At 39.0% G+C, this 18,469-nt stretch overlaps 1 protein-coding gene across 1 annotated transcript in view; it reads left to right on the top strand.

Moving 5' to 3' along the window:
• The window catches only part of UTRN (utrophin), a 574,637-nt gene that overhangs the window by 349,804 nt on the left and 206,364 nt on the right, over positions 1–18,469 (top strand). The window contains 1 exon segment of the mRNA XM_006834702.1: positions 18,108–18,264. Coding sequence (XP_006834765.1) covers positions 18,108–18,264 — 157 coding nt within the window.

Here is an 18,469-nt window from a genome sequence, read left to right as displayed (position 1 = left end):
CATTCCACTTCTGTATCGCTTCATCTGAAGCTCAGAATTTCAGGACTATCATATGCATGTTTCATTTAGTTATCCTTATCTATGTTTGTAGAGGGTCTTTACAGTCTTTCTGCCTAGTCCACCATTTTGCCGCCTCCCCTTTTGGTTTTCTTTTTAATGCCAAACAAGTCCTGATACCAGTGGTCAGCACAATTGGTTGCTAGACAAAATGGTGGAGATTTGAGTCAACTCAGAAGGGTCCTCAAAGAAAATCTTGATGATCTACTTGCAAAAATTCAGTCATTGAAACCCTGTGGACTCTACTTTGAACTCTACATGGAGTTACCATGAGTTGAAATCAATTTGACGGATATTTTATTTTATTTTTTAATTTAGAGAGGGCTTCAATCTTCTATGATAATTTATTGTGATTTAAAAAAAAATTCCTTTTTGATGAGATGTCTTGAGTGGTTGACATTCTTCTGGGGTTCATAGAGGGGACATTTGTGTTTCTTTCTACACTTGAGGAAGAAGGTACCATAGAATGGGAAGGGGCAGCTCTGCAGAAAGTTCCTTTTGGGAATTATTTCAACATTGGCCAACTATTCTTTTTTAATGATAAAAGAGAAAAATTAAGGACTCTTGTGCAGCGAGAGAACATATTTACACTTGTTTAAGACTTGAGTTTTCAATTGGCCAGATTCCATTGTGTTGGAACTTTCTGTTCCCCATAAATATAAATAAAGAGATTGGAAATATTAGCACAATGAAAAGCATTCATAGAGTGAGGCAAAGTCAGTATCTAAGAAGCTAAAAGCCACTGGCCTGGCTCTAGTGAAGACTGAACACATGCTGCTGGGGTTTTGAGCATTTAGATGATGGAGTTTTTTATGAAGTAGAATTTAATAAAGGTCTACCTCATAATCAAGGAGCTCTGGTAGTGTAGTGGTTACAAATTGGGCTGCGGAACCACAAGGTCAGCAGTTCGAAACTACCAGCTGCTCTGCAGAAGAAAGATGAGGCTTTTTGCTCTCGTAAAGATTTACAGCCTCAGAAACCCTGTTCAGGGTCGCTATGGGTCGGAACCGACTCAACGGCACTTAACAATAACAACAACAACCTCATAATCAGATCTTTTCAGAGTGAAAGCTGTTCATTAAAAACAAAAATCTTTTGGCCCTTCTTTGTAGTTATTGGCTAAGCTGTCAAGTAACATTTAATTTTTTTTTTTTTCCACTCTTGAGAGACAGATAACTACGGCAGAAGTATTATCTAATAAGTAAATAAATGTTATTTTTGGAAGATGAGACAATAAGCTTGTACTAGTAGGCTTCTGCATCAAGACATGTTAGAGTATACTATTCCAGGAGAATGTGATAATGAACTAATTAGAATCATTTTTATCCTTGTACCCATGTCATGAAACTCAGGCACTTAATCAAACATTCAGTGAGAGCCTGTTTCTCTGTTTTGGGTGTTAATAATCATGTAAAAGACAATGTCTGCCCTCATGGCGGGGGTCACAGTTCCTTCCCAAAGGAAGGGGCAATCCTTTTCCTTTGAGAAGGCCATCAAAGGCTACATAAAGGGAATTCTTAAGCCCTGAAAGATGTAGACTTCTGCCTACTCCACGTGAACTGGGTGGGTTGCTAAACGGCATGTAAGCAAGAGGCTTGAAATAAATAGTACTGTTTCTCCGGGGAAGATTATAGAAGTTTAGTCTGACTAAAAACAGAATTCCTGGTGGTACTGAGGGGAAGAACTTGTGTCTAGAGAAAGAGATTGAAAGAGAGATATGAGACGAAGCAAGGAATACCTGTATGCATCATTCGCCATTCCATTGGCCATGGAGAGTCTTCAGAAACCTTTTTGGTGGCATGATTAAGGCTGATCTGTGGAGATATACCTCACACAAAATGATGATAGACACATCAAATTGTGCATTCTGAAGACTGGCGCACTGTTAGGGGACCTTTTCAAATGCTAGGAATGAATGAGACATTTAGTTCACATTTTGAGCCATTGTTGGAGCATCCAGGATTGGATAACCAGTAGCCATTGGATGGATATCTGTTCATCACTAGAGAGCTGCAGAACAGTGAGGTATGAAGGGGCTTTAAAAAGTTCGTGGGCAAATGGAATTAAAAGATTATGAATTTTTTTCTTGACCTTTTTGAGACCCCCTCCTAGATACTTGGAGGAGTTCTTTAGATAGAGGTGACAGGTCCACATAATGAGTGGGCAAGAGGTAAAAATTAGCAGAGGCAAGGAAAGAATCCCAGGGAGCCTTAATTCATAAGAACCAAGTGAAGGAACGTGAAGCCAGCAAAAGAAGTCTGGAAAGTGACTGTCCTTGAAGAAGGAGAAAGACCAAGGGGGGAGTCAAGAACCAACGGAGGAGAAAGTGTCAAAAAGTAAGGTGATAATAAGCACGTGAAATGCTGGTCATCATCACTGGACATTGTTATTGTTGTTAGGTACTGCTGAGTCATGAACCACAAAACAAAACACTGCCCAGTCCTGTGCTGTCCTCCCAATTGTTGCTATGCCTGAGCCCACTACTTCTGCCATTGTGCTAATACCTTAGACATTAGGGAACTGACTGTTGACATCATAATGTGATACCACTTCACAGCGTTAGGATCGCCACACACACACAAAAGCAGCTAAGAAATGGAAGCAACTTAAATGCCCAGCGACAGATGAATCAATGAAAAACAGTACTACAGTAGACCCATGCCATGAAATACTGTTTTTGTAAGGTGCTGTCGAGTCAGTTTCGACTCATAGCAAACCTGGGAACAACAGAACGAAACACTGTCCGGTCTAGACCATCCTCACAGTTGTTAATGCTTCAGCCCAGTACTGTTGTCACTATGCTAATCCATCTCATTGGAGTCTTCCTTTTTTTTTTGCTGACCCTACACTTTACCAAATGTGCTCTGGTAGCGTAGTGGTTACAAGTCAGAGGAAATCACCAGTGGTTCCACGGGAGAAGAATGAGGCTTTCTGCTCTTGTAAAGATTTACAGGGTCTCCATGATTTGGAACCGACTCCACGACACATAACAACAACAACAACCATGACACTTTACCAAGCATGACATCCTTCTACTGGGACTGGTCCTTTTTGATAACATGCCCAAAGTATTAGAGACAGAGTCTCACCATCCTGACTTCTAAGGAGCACTCCAGCTGTAGTTCCAACACAGAGCTGTTTGTTCTTCGGGCAGATCATGGTACCTTCAATATTCTTCTGCAAAACAACAACTCAAATGTATCAATCATTTATGGTCTTCTTTATTCACTGTCCGACTTTTACATGCATATGTTAAGTGCCTTCAAGTTGTTTCCTACTCATAGTGACCCAGTGAAGGGTTTCCTGAGACTTTAAATCTTCTTGGAGAAGAAAGCGTCATTTTTCCCCTGCAGAGAGGCTGATGGGCTTGAGCTGTGACTTTGTGGTTTTCAGTCCAATGCATAGTGTAAGGTTATTGAAAATACTGTACTTGGGTCAGATGCATCTTAGTTCTCAAATCGGTATCTTTGTTCTTGAACACCTTAAAAGGAGGTTTGCCCTTTTAAGGTGCAGCAGATTTGCCCAATGCACTACATTGTTTAATTTCTTGACTGCTGCTTTCCTGAGTGTTGATAGTGGATCCAAGCAAAATGACAACTTCATCTTTTCTCCATTTATCAAGATATTATTTATTGGTCCGTTGGTGAGGATTTTTGTTTTTATATTGAGGTGCATCCCATATCAACAAATATTTTAAGTCTTTCTGCAATTGAGGCTGTATTTTCTGTATATCGCAGATTGTTAATGAGTCTTACTCCAATCCTAATGCCACCTTCTTTTTCATAAAAAATTATTTGTTCAGCATATAGATTGGGTAAGTTTAGTGACAGAATACAACACTGATATACAACTTTCCTGATTTTAATTCATTCAGTATCCCCTTGTTCTGTTCTAACAGTTGCCTGTTGGTCTGTCATGAGCATAAATAAATGTTCTGGAATATCCAGTTTTATCCATAGCTTGTCATTGTCCACACGATCTAAAACCTTTGCTTTCAGCCAATATCCATCTTATGTCAACAATGATATCCCTAGTTCCATGTCCTTCTGAATCCATCTTGAATTTCTGACAGTTCTTTGTCCATGTACTGTAGCAGATGTTTTTAATTATCTTCAGCAACGTTTTACTTGGATGTGATAGTAACTAGTTCTTTCATATACAAATTTTGCTGGGTCACCTCTTTTTGGAATTGGCACAAATAATGTGTCTCTTCCAATCAGTTGTGAAGGTAGGTGTCTTGCAAATTTCTTGACATAGGTGAGTGAGAGATTTGTAGTCCATCAGTTCCTGGATCCTTGATTTTCGACAATGCCTTCAGTGCTGCCTGCATGGACTTCTTCCTTCAGTACTCTCAATCAGTAATTCATCACATGCTACTTCTTGAAATAGTTGAACATTGACCTTTTCTTTTTGGTACAGTGTGTACTCCCTTCATCTTCTTTTGACGTTTTCTGCATCACTCAAATAGTGCCCATAGAATCATTCAATATTGCAACCCGAGGCTTGAATTTTTTCTTCAATTATTTTAGCTTGAGAAATGCTGAGCTTGTTTTCTAACTCCAGGTCTTTGTATATTTTATTATGATGCTTTGCTTTGTCTTCTTCTAACATTGCCCTTTGCTATTTTCTGTTTAGCTGTGTGACTTCTCACTTCTTCCATTCTCTTTAGCATTTCTAGGCTGGAGGGCAAATTTCAGCTTCTCTTCTGATATCTATATTGGTCTTTTTTTTTTCTTTCCTGCCTTTCTGATGACCTTTTTGCTTTTGTCCTGTATGATGTTGTTTGTGTCATCCCACACCATGAGTGTTCCTGCTTGTATTGTAAACACCAGTGGTATAGCTTCACCATCACAGCAACACACAAGCAACCCCAGTATTACACACTGGCAAGTGACTGGTGGTATTTCAATGGAAAAATTATTCAGCTAGAATAAAAGGAATAAAATATTGAAACATACTGCAACAGGAATGAACCTTGAAAACATTATGCTAAGTGAAAGACACCATAAAAACGTTTCCTGAGTATGCAAATCTGTTTATACAAAAAGCAGATGATTGGTTGCCAGGGACCGTGGGGAGGGAGAAATGGAGAGTGATTGCTTAATGGGAACAAGATTTCCATTTGGTGACCTAGATGGTCTTGATGATTGTACATACTGTGAATGTATTTAATGCCACTGAGTTGTGCACAGTATGATCATGCTGCTGTGCTAAGTTTTGTGCTCTGTGTGCTTTAGTGCTTTAATCGTAGTTGTTGTTAAGTGCTGTCGAGTCGTTTCTGACCTATAGCAACCCTGTATAGGGTTTCCAAGGAGCCGCTAGTGAACTTGAACCCCCCAACCTTGTGGTTCAAATGATTTTGCAGTCCAATGCATTTGCCCATAGCACTACACCAGGACTCCATTAAAGGTAGTTGTTGAGTGCCAGTGAGTTGGTTCCGACCCATAGCGACCCTGTATAGGGTTTCCAAGGAGCAGCTGGTGAGTTTGAACCACTGACCTTGCAGTTCAAATGACTGATGCATTATCATTTGTACCACCAAGGAATCTAAATGCTCAATAATTGCTATCCTTTGCTATTCTCATTGGTCATCATTGTGTTTGATACTACTTAGTTGAAAAGAAACAGAAATTCTGCCTACCTATCCTTTTCTGTCAGGGACTAATGTTCAGTTTCTGAGAGTATTGTTGTTAGGTGTCGTCAAGCTGAATCTGGCTCATAGTAACTCTGTGTCCAATAGAAGGAAAACAAGCACCACCGAGTCCTACAGCAGCTCCACAGGTGCTGATGTGTTTGAGCACATTGTTCCATCCATTGTGCCAATCCATGCTATTGAGGTGCTTCCTCTTTTTTTGCGGACCCTCTACTCTCCTAGATCTGAGTAAGATAGAAACGTATTGAAAGCAGAGAGCTAACATATCATGTTAATTACTGATAAAGTCCAGGTTGGTAGAGGTAGCTTAGAGTAAAGCCTGAGTGGGATTGTTAACCGAATCATGAAATGAGACATAATTATCAGCATTCACTGGTCAGGTGGGAAACCTGATATGGAAGAGCAGAAAGAAAGTCAGTCTCCATAGGCTTGTTCCCAACAGAAAAAGGGTGGTTTTAGTTAAGCACATCCAGTTATTTCCCTAAATTTTACCAGTCAGATTCTTCACTCTACCTCTGCTGAGGCTGAGTAAAAGGTAGAGAAGAGGCCAGGCATGTGCTTAATGAGAAAATTCCTCCTGGAGGAGTGGAAGGCAAGTCTTCTCACAGACAAATATGCCGTCAGTCTCCCTCCCCACCTCCTGCCTTCTTCAGTCTTTTCTAACTAGTGGTCACAGTCCTCAGATCTGTTCCTGGGTTATTTCTTCTCATTCCTTTAAAGCACAATTTATCCTTTATAGTAGTATCTATTATTGTGAACACATCTTTATGTCTTTAATATTTCCATAAGCCCTTCCAACACTCTTTTCTGTAATTGAAACTTGACTTTACCCTTTAATTACCCACTTGGCTTGGAACTCTGTAATAAAGGCTAATTTCCCCATTTTCCTCACCATATTCCAATGGTGGGCATATTTGGAATTTTTAACAACTGTTGTGGACACCAGCCAATCACAGTGTTAGCCGTAACATTCCAGTAAGGCTCCCACAGACACACTGACTCAACAGGTGCCTGCCACACAGGTATAGGGGATTTGGCTGCCCCGCTGTTGCTTGTTGCTACATCTTAAGCATTACTTCGCCATCTCTCAGCGTCTTCTTCTTAGACATTAATACACCCGATCTGTCCTATCACGAGCTTACTTATTCCTGTTTCCTTTGGTCTGTATGACACAGTCTCCATCTCTTTGTAATCTTGACGTCAATACCCGTATTGATATGTTCTACGTTTGTATTTCCAAGTTTCTTTTACATTATGAGTATCTAAGACCATTGTTGTTAAGAGCTTTTGAGTCAGTTCCAACTCATAGCAACCCTGTATAGCAGGGGTGGAAACCAGAACATCACTTGCAGGCCATACAAAATTACAACTTAAAAATTAGTCTGAAGTCACATGTCTTTGAATAACACAGCACCTTCTTTTATAATAAGATATGTAGCCAAAATATCCTCTGAGTATACAAAGGGCTGCAAAAACTTTGTAGAAATATTCCATTATTTTTTCATTCCATTTTCCTACAAACCTTTTGAAGTCCCCTTGTAAAACATGCTCCTTTTCTTCTTGGTTGGATTTCATTCAATACATGAGATATCTTATTTTTTAAAAAAAGTTAGTCTGCTCTATTTGGTCAGACATTTCATGGAGGAGTCCTGGTGGTGTTGCAGGCTAATGCACTGGACTGCAAAGTCCGTTTGAATTGCAAAGTCTGCAGGTCAAGCTCACCAGCCACACCTCGGAAACCCAATACAGGGTCACTACGAGTCAGAACTGACTTGATACCACTTAAAAACAATAATGTGATTGAGTCGGAACTGTCTCGACAGCACTTAACAACCACAATGTGATAACTAGAACTGCAGTTGCCTTGGCAGTGACAGACCAAACGATGTATACGGCCCATGGGTCAGACATTCCCTACCCTACTGTATAGGGTTTCTGAGAAGCGACTGGTGAGTTTGAACTGCTGATGTAGCGAATTCAAACTTTGTAGCCCAGTGCTTATGCTACAGCACCACACCAGTACTCCATCTAAGCCCATAGACCTGGTCATACCCTCGTTCAAGTCCCTCTTCCACTTGAACTTGCTCTATCTACTGTCCCAGTCTCTAATGCTTGAATATAATATCCTTCTTGCCCTCTGTTTTTCATCCTCTAGAAGACATACTTTATTTGATCACGTTTCACCTGGCCAGGTGTATGTGAACATGATTAGTTTTACCATGTTAGCCAGAGAAGAGTGTTGTATCAAATCAGAATCATTTACCCCATCATCCTTAATACAGGTCTTCTCACGTAAACTTTGGACCTTATCCAGAGATGCCGTCCTTCGGTAGTCTATTATATGTCAGAGCCAGCTTGTTGCTAGAGAAGGACATCATGTTTGGTAGAGAGCCATTGAAAGTCGAACAACTCTTGAAGAGATGGATTCACCAAATAGCCACAACGATGAGCTCGAACATCCAATCATGAAGATGGCCCAGAACTGGACAGTGTTTTGTTCTGTTCTACATAAGGTTGGAGCTAATGTGATGACAGCTAACAGGAACAACCATTTTTATATAACTAACCTACAATATTCCAAGTATGTACCTTAAAAAGCTGCGCATCCTCCAGTATTTTCCAGCTGTGGCATTCTGAGATATCTCCTTCTTCTAAACATGCTCATTTCCTTCCAGATCTTTAGTAACTCAAACTTTCTGTTTTCAGAATTCATGAACCCCTTTTACACAGCTTGTTTGTTGTTGTTACGTGCCATCAAGTTACTTCTGACTCCTAGTGACCCTGCTGTACACAGCTTAGAGTCCATTATAAACCATTTCATTAAGGTCAGGACCCTCTGGTCCTGCCCCTCGAGCTTCCTCTGTCTTCTTTCCCAATCTCTGAGCTCTGACACTCAGTGTGTATGTGTAGGGGTGTATGGGTGTGTGGGTGTGTGGGTGTGTGGGTAGTATAGCACCCTTTCTGCCTTTTCCTTTTATCCTGGGCTCTCTACTACTGCTCTAGAAAGTTATGAAACAAAGTATTTTTCCCCTCTATTTTGGTTCTTCTCATTTTCAATTGGCGCTGAGTTTCTGAATGGTTTTCTATCACATATATCATCTCGCCTATTTTTTAAACATTCTATTCTTTAGCCTTAAAACATTCCCCTGTCCTTCCTTCCTGGATTGCTTCATCCTTTTGTAAGAAAGAGACCATCTTATAGATGCCCCTCTGCTACTTGGAGTGTACAGTATTCATGTGGTCTGTATTTCAAAGTGTGCTTTAATTGCACTAAAGTCTGTATTATCAGGCAGGTGGTATTTGTTCTAATGTATCATCATTTTGAGAAAAGAGAATGCTTGCTAAGTATTTGATAACAGCCAATATTTATTGTTTGTTCACATACCAGGCATGGTATTAAGTGCTTGGCAGTTATTTACCTCATTTGACCATGATTTGGTCATTGGAACAAGGTAATGAGCTCAATGCCTTGGGTTAATGTCTTCAGCATTAAAATATTTTCAGATGATCTTCAGTAAGCTCTTTAAATACTGAAATCCAATGTACCATGCATTCTTTTGCAGTCTAAAAAAATGTACATGTAATTATATATTTCAGTAAGATCATTGTAGGAGAAGATAGCTAATAATTTAAAACTTTACTTGAAAGACAGGCTCATAGGAAAATCGATACTTAATACTTCTGGAAAAAAATGAATTGTAATATAATTTGTTCAGTATTGTGAATAACATGGCTAGAATTTTTACATTAAATGTGTTTAATTTAAGATTGTATTAATTAAATGCCCACTTATCAGCTTAATGAAGTTTAATAGAGATCTTTCTTAACATATGGTTTCAAAGGACAGTGAAATTGTCAGATCTAATAAAAACCCAGTTCAAAGATAAAATTCTATCTTCTCTTCTTTTTATGAGCCTCTTAAACTTTCAGGGCACTTTTTAGCAAGCCCTTAGAAAAGATTAACCTTTAACATCATCATTTACATCTAATGTTATCACATTTTACAATGTCATTGACACTACTTTAACTGTGTGGCACTGTGGGATAAAGCACTGGACACAAAGTCAGTTTGAACCACAAGGTTGGTGGTTCAAACTCACCAGATGCTCCTTGGAAATCCTATACAGGGTCACTATGAATTGGAACAGACTTGAAGGCACTTAACAACAACACCATCAGCAAACGGATTTTGCTGGTTATATTGTAAAGCTACTAAAATTTCCTTTACCCAACTCCAGTAGCGAATTCTGCCATTTCCCTCATCCTGTTTGCAGTGTTTCCTATTAGAACTTTGTATGATGACTCAAATGGTCTCTGTGTTCACTGTTGAATATAACAGCCACTAGCCAAATGAGTCCTGGTGTGGCACTGTGGGTTAATGCGCCAGACTGCAGAGCCATTTGTACTGCAAGGTCAGTGGTTCAAGCTCACCAGCTGCTCCTTGGAAAACCCTATACGGGGTCACTATGGGTCGGAACTGACTCGAGGGCACTTCACAACAACAACAACAGCCAAATGAGGTTATTGAGCATTCCAAATGTGGCTACTGTGACTTGTTGAACTGAATTTAAAGTTTGAAATATGCCACTTCATTTAAATGTAAATGTAGATAGTTACATGTTGTTGGTGGCTATTTTGGAAATTCTTTTAAAAAAGTCTGGAGTCAGTCAGCTTCTGCTGTAGTCGTATGCCGTCAAGTCAGTTCCTGTTCATAACAATCCTATTGTTGTTGTGGTTATGTGCCGTGGAGTCAGTTCCGACGCACAGCGACCCTGTACAGGGTTTCCGAGGCTGGAAATCTTTACGGGAGCAGAAAGCCTCATCTTTCTCCCGCGGAACAGCTGGTAGTTTTGAACTGCTGACCTTTAGGTTCGTAACCACTACGCTACCAGACAATCCTATAGGAGTGAGTAAAACTGCTCCAGTGGGTCTCCTAGGCTATGATCCCTGGTGACACTGTAGGATAAGCACTGGGCTGCTAGCCACAAGGTCAGCAGTTCAAACTCACCCATTGCTCTGTGGGGGAAATGAGGCTTTCTGCTTCTGTAAGTATTTATAGCCTTAGAAACCCTACACAGTGTCACTGTGAGTCAGAATCAACTCGATGGCAGTCTTTATGGGAGCAGAGTGTGAAGTCTTCCTAGTCCTTTATACACGAGTCAGTTATGACTCATAGTGACCCTATATACGGTTAGCGAGGCTGTAAAGCTTTACAGGAGCAAAAGGCTCATCTTTCTCCTTCAAAGCAGCTACTAGGTGTTAACTGCCCAGTTTGTGATTAGCAGTCCAGTGCTTATTCTACAATACCACCAGGGTTCCTTTCTGAGTCTTTTGTTGTTGCTGTTAGGTGCCATCAAGTAGGTTCTGACTCAAAGCGACCTGTGTACAGCAGAGTGAAACACTGTCTGGTCCTGATCATTCTCACAATTGTCGTTATGCTGGAGCGCACTGCTGCTGCAATTGTGCCAATTCATCTTTTTTGGGATCTTTCACTCCTTCACTGAACCTCCACTTTACCAAGCATAATGTCCGTCTCTAGGGACTGGTCTCTGCTGATAATATGTCTAAATTATGAGAGATGAAGTCTGGCCATCCTGGCTTCTAAGGAGCACGCTGGCTGCACTTTCTTCCAACATAGATTTCTTTGTTCTTTTGGTAGTCCATGATACTCTCAATATTCTCCTCCAACACCATAACTCAAATGCATCAATTCTTCTAAGGTCTTCTTTATTCATTGTCCAACTTAGACATGCATATGAGGTTATTGAAAATGCCATGGCTTGAATCAGGCACACCTTAGTCCTTAAACTGACATGTTTGCTCTTCAATACTTTAAAGAGGTCTTGTGCAGCAGATTTGCCTAATGCAATAATACGTCATTTGCTTTCTTATCTGCTGCTTCCATGAGTGTTCATGATTCTTTTCTCCATTTATCTTGTTGTTATTTATTTGTCCAGTGGTGAGGATTTTTGTTTTCTTTACATTGAGATGCAAACCTTACCAAAGATTGTGGTCTTTGATCTTCATTAGTAAGTATTTTAAGTCTTCTTTGCTTTCAGCAAGCAAAGTTGTATCATCTGCATATTGCACATTGTTAGTGAGTCTTCCTCTAACTACGGTGCCATGCTTTTCTTCAGCTTCTCGAGTTATTTGCTCAACATACAAATTGAGTAAGTCTGGACCTTCAATAGTTCCTGATGAAATCCTTTGGTATTGGTGGTGGTGATTATGTGCCGTGGAGTCGATTCTGACTCATAGCTACTCTGTATAGGGTTTCCGAGTCTGTAAATCTCTATGGCAATAGAAAGCCACCTCTTTCACTCACAGATCGGCTGGTAGTTTTGAACTGCTGACCTTGAGGTTAGCAGCTTGAGTTGTAAGCACTACGATACCAGAGCTCCTTAATTAAGCTTTTTGTTGTTGTTAAGTGCTGTCCAGTGTGTTCTGACTTATGACAACATTGCATAGGGTTTCCGAGGAGTGGCTGGTGAAATTGACCCAACAACCTTGCAGTTCAAACCGACCTTGCAGTCCAGTGCATTAACCCGCAGTGCCACAGGTCTGCATTCCCTTTCTGGGAGGAAGAAATCAGTTCCTTTTAATACTATCCATTATTTTCGTACTATTAATGTATTTGCTTTCATTATGACACAATTTATAATCTGTGGGTTTTAGTATAACCCAAAGTGGAACTATACTCTTAGAATAATAGTACATTGGATTTTGATCCTGTGCTGTCCTTGTGCAGGGGAATGGTAAATAGAACTGTTGTTTCATTTACTCCATTCCATGATGACCCCATATTCCATGATGACCCCATGTGCTCTGAGTAAAACTGTGCTTTCTAGGGTTTTCAGTGACTGATCTTTTGGAAATAGATAGCCAGATTTTTCTACCCAGGTGCCTCTGGTAGACTCTAACTTTCAACCATGTGGTTCGCATATTTTGCCTCACTTAATTTGAATTATTATATTGTTTGGTAGATATACTTTCCAAATACATCATTGGTGATCTTGATAGGTGCTGTTAAGTGTATGTGACCTGGGTACAACACAATGAATCACTGCTCAGTCCTGCACCATGCTTACAATTGCTGCTGGGCTTCAGGTCATGGTTGCAGCCACTGGCCCAGTCCATCTCATCGAGAGTCTTCTGTTATGTTCCTGTGGGTTTTCGGTGTCATTGAGTTGGTTCCAATTTATAGCAACCCTGTATAGGGTTTCTGAAAGCAGCTGGTAGGTTTGAACTGCGGAGTTTGTGGTTATCAGTGCAGTATTTATCCTACAGAACCACACCAGAGTTCTATTTCATTCTAACCCTCTATTTTTCCAAGCATGGTGTCCTTTTCTGCAATAACATGTCTCCAAGGAATATCTGGATGGTTTCCTTTGACCTCCCTAAATGCTGCCCACAAGGGAAACAATGTAGTAGAAAGAGCGTGAACTTGGATCAGGTTCCACATTTTCACTGTGGCATCCTGATCCAGTTTCTTCCTTTTCTGAGCCATGGTTACTTCATAGAGTTGTTGTCAGGCTTCTTTGGGTTTACTTGTCTGTCTACGAACTTGATGCTGGTACTGTTGGCATCATATGCTTCTATCTCTGCAACAGTCCAGTGCCTGATATCAGAGTGGGTGCTTCATGAGTGTTTCTCTGTATTGAATAAATGGGAAATGTATTTTATTTTAGAGAATGCTCTCCCCTCCTCATTCACTTCATTTTTTTTTTTTTTTTGCTTTTTCATATCTATACACTAAGAGAGGAGTGTGGTGGCTCCATCAGACAAGCACTGTACTGTGAACTACTAGGCTGATGGTTTGAGCCCACCACCTGCTCCGTGGGAGAAAGGTTAGGCTTTCTGCTCCTGCAAAGATTTACAGCCTTGGAAACCCTATATGGGGCATTATGAGTGAGTTACCTACTCCTGGTGTGGCACTGTAGGATAAGCATTGGACTGGTAACCACAGATCAGTGGTTCAAACATACCAGCTGCTCTTTGGAAACACTATACAGGTTCGCTATGAATTGGAGCTGACTCGATAGCACATCACAACACTACCAAGAGAAGCAATAATAGCTAGTGTGAGGACATATTTTTCCTGATAGGTTTAAGGCTCTTGGTGACTTAAAGCAGATACTGACAAATAGTTTCCTTCATAGTTCATTTTCTACTATGTTCTAAGTGTGGAACTACCATTTTTATGAGCTTTCCAACATGTTGTTGTATTCCTTTTTTTTTTTTTTACTGACCATGTAAGAAAATGTTTTTTTTGATTTTGTTGTTGTTGTTAAGTGCCGTCGAGTCAGTTCCGACCCACAGCAACCCTGAATAGGATTTTCAAAGAGCAGCTAGTGAATTTTTGTTGCGAAGTGCCATCAAATCAGTTTCTACTCATAGCAACCCTGTATAATGTTTCCAAGGAGCAGCTGGTGGGTTTGAACTGCCAGCCTTTTGGTTAGCAGTTCAGTGCTTATCTTACAACACCACATCAGAACTCGAAAGAAAATGTTGGAGAGTTATAAAATAAATGATTCCATCTAAAAGGGGTGACTTGTATAAAGCATATTCTGTAGTAAACACCATCCTAGGTTTATAAATCCATTCAATGAAATTATGACTTTGTACCTGTGAAGCGTCTAAAAAATGAACTGAAACAGTTGAGGAGTTAAGATAATAAATTACATTGATCTGAATCCCCCAGGAGTTAGATAAATAGATGTTTTAAATGAAGATTCTAAAAATGTGACTGGTGATTATTTATATGGCTTAGAGGGAATTTTAAGGTTTACAATGTTGGTAGTAAAATTGAGAAAGTACAAGTACACAAAGTACAAATTTCAGGTTTCTTCTTATAAAGCATTCAACTCGTTGCCCAAGAAAGTGCTTTCATCTTGCAAGATGAAAGAATCTAGTTGAAAGTGGAACTCTGAAGGCTACTGTGGATGCCTGCGTTTATCCAGGCATATGGTTGTAATCCACTGAATTTATAGTAATAATGTATTGGAGAATAACCAGAAAGATCTGCTAGGCAAATTTCTGCCACATCAGCTTGCTTTTTGTTACAAGAAAAGAAAGACTAGGGGAACACATACACCAATGTAACTTTTTAATTTAAAAGTCACTTTAGCATCCCTTTTTTAAAAAAGAACAACAATGCTCTCATCTGTGTAGATAGTGTGTAAAATGCTGGCTTCTTCAAGAGGCGTAGACTTTGTATACCTTAAGCTGAAATGATCAGTTTCATTATTTCTGCACAGTCAAAAGAGTTAATTGCATTGAAGTAAATATTTGCATGCTCTTCAATACAAAAAGTATGTGTGGCTGGATTTCAAATAATATAAAGTACGGTTCATTTATTGATTAAAAAACTGAACTAACGACACCAAAGAAACAATAGCCAATAATCAGAAACACAAGGTCAAGGTGTGTGTATACGTGTTTTGCATACAGAGACACCCAGGCACTTCTTGCTTAAGAACCTTTGATGTCTAGCTGCCATTTTGTTTTGCATTTGAACATATTGGAAAGAGCTTGCAACCGTTCAGCCAAATATATGTGTTCAAAATGATTTGTAATTGTAGAATAGAGAGAATTTTTAGTTAGTATCACTGAAATTATTTCATTCTACTCTGTGACAAGTGAAATTATTGTTTATCAGAGAAAGGTAATTGCATAGTTGGCCTAAAATCAATCACTGTGAACACAGCAAAGCTGGAGCTCCAGCAGAATCAGGACCTTGTTAAACCAGTATTTTATAAAGAGAGGTCAATCAGCTCACCTAGGGGGCCAACCAACCCTATCATAAATGCAAGTGAATAACATGGATTCTTTAATCATTCAATTCTCAGAGAATTAGAAAATGCTTTGAACTTTCTGTATTTAGTTTTTTTCTTATTATTGTGTACCTCACTCTTTTGAATTAAACATAGAAATTTAGTGTTTGAATGTTTTTAGTGCTGTTGAGTTGGCTTCTCACAGCAACCTGTATAGGATTTCTGAGGAGTGGATGATGAGTTTGAAATGCCAGCCTTGCTGTTAGCAGTCCTGTGCTTATACTACAGTGCTACCCCAGGTAGTTTGTTTTATACTGGGTGGCTCAAACACAACAACTGTGAGGATTGCGCAGTCTCAGGTAGTATTTAATTCTGTTGTATAAAAGGTCACAAGGAGTGGTAGCTGAGCTAATGGCACCCAATAACAACACAGTAGTAAATCTGCAAATCGACTGCAGAATAATTGGACTTTTGTATGTGACTGTAAATCCCAGTTAATGATATTCTTAGGATAAGCATTCCACCTCAAGGTTGGTTTGAATTGCAACGTTGGGAAACCCTACATGGGGTCGCTATGTGTTGGAAGCGACTCAATGGCACTTTAACAACAACAACAACATTTCTATTTTAACACAAATATTGAGTGATAGATTATAGTTATGTTATGAATTAGAGTTGAAGAGATTTATGTTGTTATTGTTAATTGCTCATCTTAACTATAGTAGAGTTAGCACATTAAGACAAAGGCTCAGGTACGTGGGTGCTCACACAGGAAATTGCTGATACGTTAGAGAAACAGTAATAATAGCTTTGCCTGGTTGGGTAAACCATAGTCCCATATTTTCAGTAAGGGTGCAGGTTTGTAGAGGCAGAATTCATGGTATCAGACGATATGAAACACGGGGAACAGAGGTTTCTTGGACCTTCGGTTACCCCAAATGAGTCATACACATGAGGTTTATACGTATAATGGCCATGATATAATGGAAAATTGTACATGCAAGTTTCAGCAGTGTATGCATAGTGTATTGTTGTTGTTGAGTGCTGTGGAGTTGGTTTCAACTTATAGGGACCCTGTTTATTGGTTTTCAAGAGGAGCTGGTGAGTTTGAGCTACTGTCCTTGTGGTTCAAACCAACCTTGTGGTCTGTGATTTTTTCCCACAGTGGCATACCAGGACTCCATGCATAGTATATATACATATCTAAATATAATTTTTCTCATTTTATTTGTATGCATGGAAATTAGAGCCAAGTCTTTACTCTTTGGAAGTGGTTGTGTAATAGGACTTATGTTTTTATCTACCAGCCTTGTTCCTCCAAATCTTAAAGGTCATGAACAATCAAGGTAATTCCCATCACCAGAGTGAGCAATTAAATCCACATTCACTGTGGGCCCAATGGACTGCAGGGTTGAGTCAAGACCAATTCCTGGACTCTCGAATTGTTAGTGTCTGATCCATCTTAACCCATCCAACCCATGGAGAGGATTGAAATTGGATCATTGGATTTTCTACAGAGCTGTAAGAAGAGCCACTAGCAAATTTGTGGTTTTATTTAAATTTCTATCCTCAAGAACTTTTGCTTTTATTGGAAACTTAATCCCATAAAAATGTATTTAAGTTTTCTTCTTTAATTATTAAGTTCATAATTTAAGAATCATAGAAATACTTTTCTGTGCTAAAAACTAGAAAGTGTTCACCGTAACATCAAGGTATAAAGTACTATAATCACTGATTTATCCCAAATATTATTTGATCACAAAAACTATTTGTCACTAGACATTAATCAACCTTAATCCAAATAGTATTCTGTTCTAGCAATGCCTTATTATTTTCTAATATTTTGGGATAAATATTGGTGCTTTGTTTTTACTAATTTGTTTGTTTATAGAGAAAGACCCTTGTAAATGTTCAAATAGTACAAAAATGTATACAAATTATGTTCGCTGAACTTTCTGTGGTAACCAAATCTGATATGGACCTTTCTAGGTATTTGCATGCAATTTTCGTTTTCCTTCTTTCTTTCTATCCCTCCATGTATGAAGTGACTTCAAACAGTTTGTGGAAAATATAGTTAAAAGAGAATGGAATTTTCCCATAAACTTTACCAAGCCCCTTCGTATATTGAAAAAATGAGAAAAATATACTAAGATGTGCATAGATACTATACATAAGCTACTAAAACCTGCTTTTAGAAGTTTATATCATTCTTGAAAATCTCAGATATATATGCCTTTGTGGTGTGTGTGGATGTATGTTTTAAATTTTGATATATAATTGATAATATGTTCTCTCATTATTATAGCTTATTTGAAGTATCTTTTTCTCATTAAAAATATATTTTTTTAACAAGAGTCAACATCTTTATTGGAAATGATCATTAGTTGGCTATACAAAAATACTGGTATGGTGCTGTAGGATAAGCACTGGACTATTAACTGCAAGGTCGATGGTTCAAGCCCACCAGACACTCCTTGGAAATCTCATACAAGGTCAATGTGAGTTGGAACCTACTGGAAGGCACTTACTAACAATAACAACATAAGAATAGTAGACTGAAGAAAGCAACTTTGTGAATGCGATTCAAATTTCTTCTAACTAGGATTTGTATTTTCTCTCAACAGGGCCCATTTGGAGGCCAGTGCTGAAAAGTGGAACAGGCTGCTGACATCTTTAGAAGAACTGATCAAATGGCTGAGTATGAAAGATGAAGAGCTTAAGAAACAAATGCCCATTGCAGGGGATGTTCCAGCCTTACAGCTTCAGTATGATCATTGCAAAGTAAGTTGATCACATCATTTTTTTTTTTTTTTTGCTTCCTTAATTTTGATTTTGGTGAAACAAATACTCTGAAATTAAGATTCTAAGTAAATATCTAAGGTCATCCAGTTACTACAAAGCTCTGTTTTTTTCCTTCTGCTCTTAGTTGTACTTAGAAACTTGATTTAAATTACATATATTGCTTCTTTAAAAAAAAAAAAAAAAA

Source organism: Chrysochloris asiatica, unplaced genomic scaffold (assembly GCF_000296735.1).
Source record: "Chrysochloris asiatica unplaced genomic scaffold, ChrAsi1.0 scaffold00013, whole genome shotgun sequence".
NCBI classification, from domain to species: Eukaryota; Metazoa; Chordata; class Mammalia; order Afrosoricida; family Chrysochloridae; genus Chrysochloris; species Chrysochloris asiatica.
The sequence above is the reverse complement of the archived record's forward strand: the minus strand, read 5'-3'. Positions and strand labels throughout refer to the sequence as shown.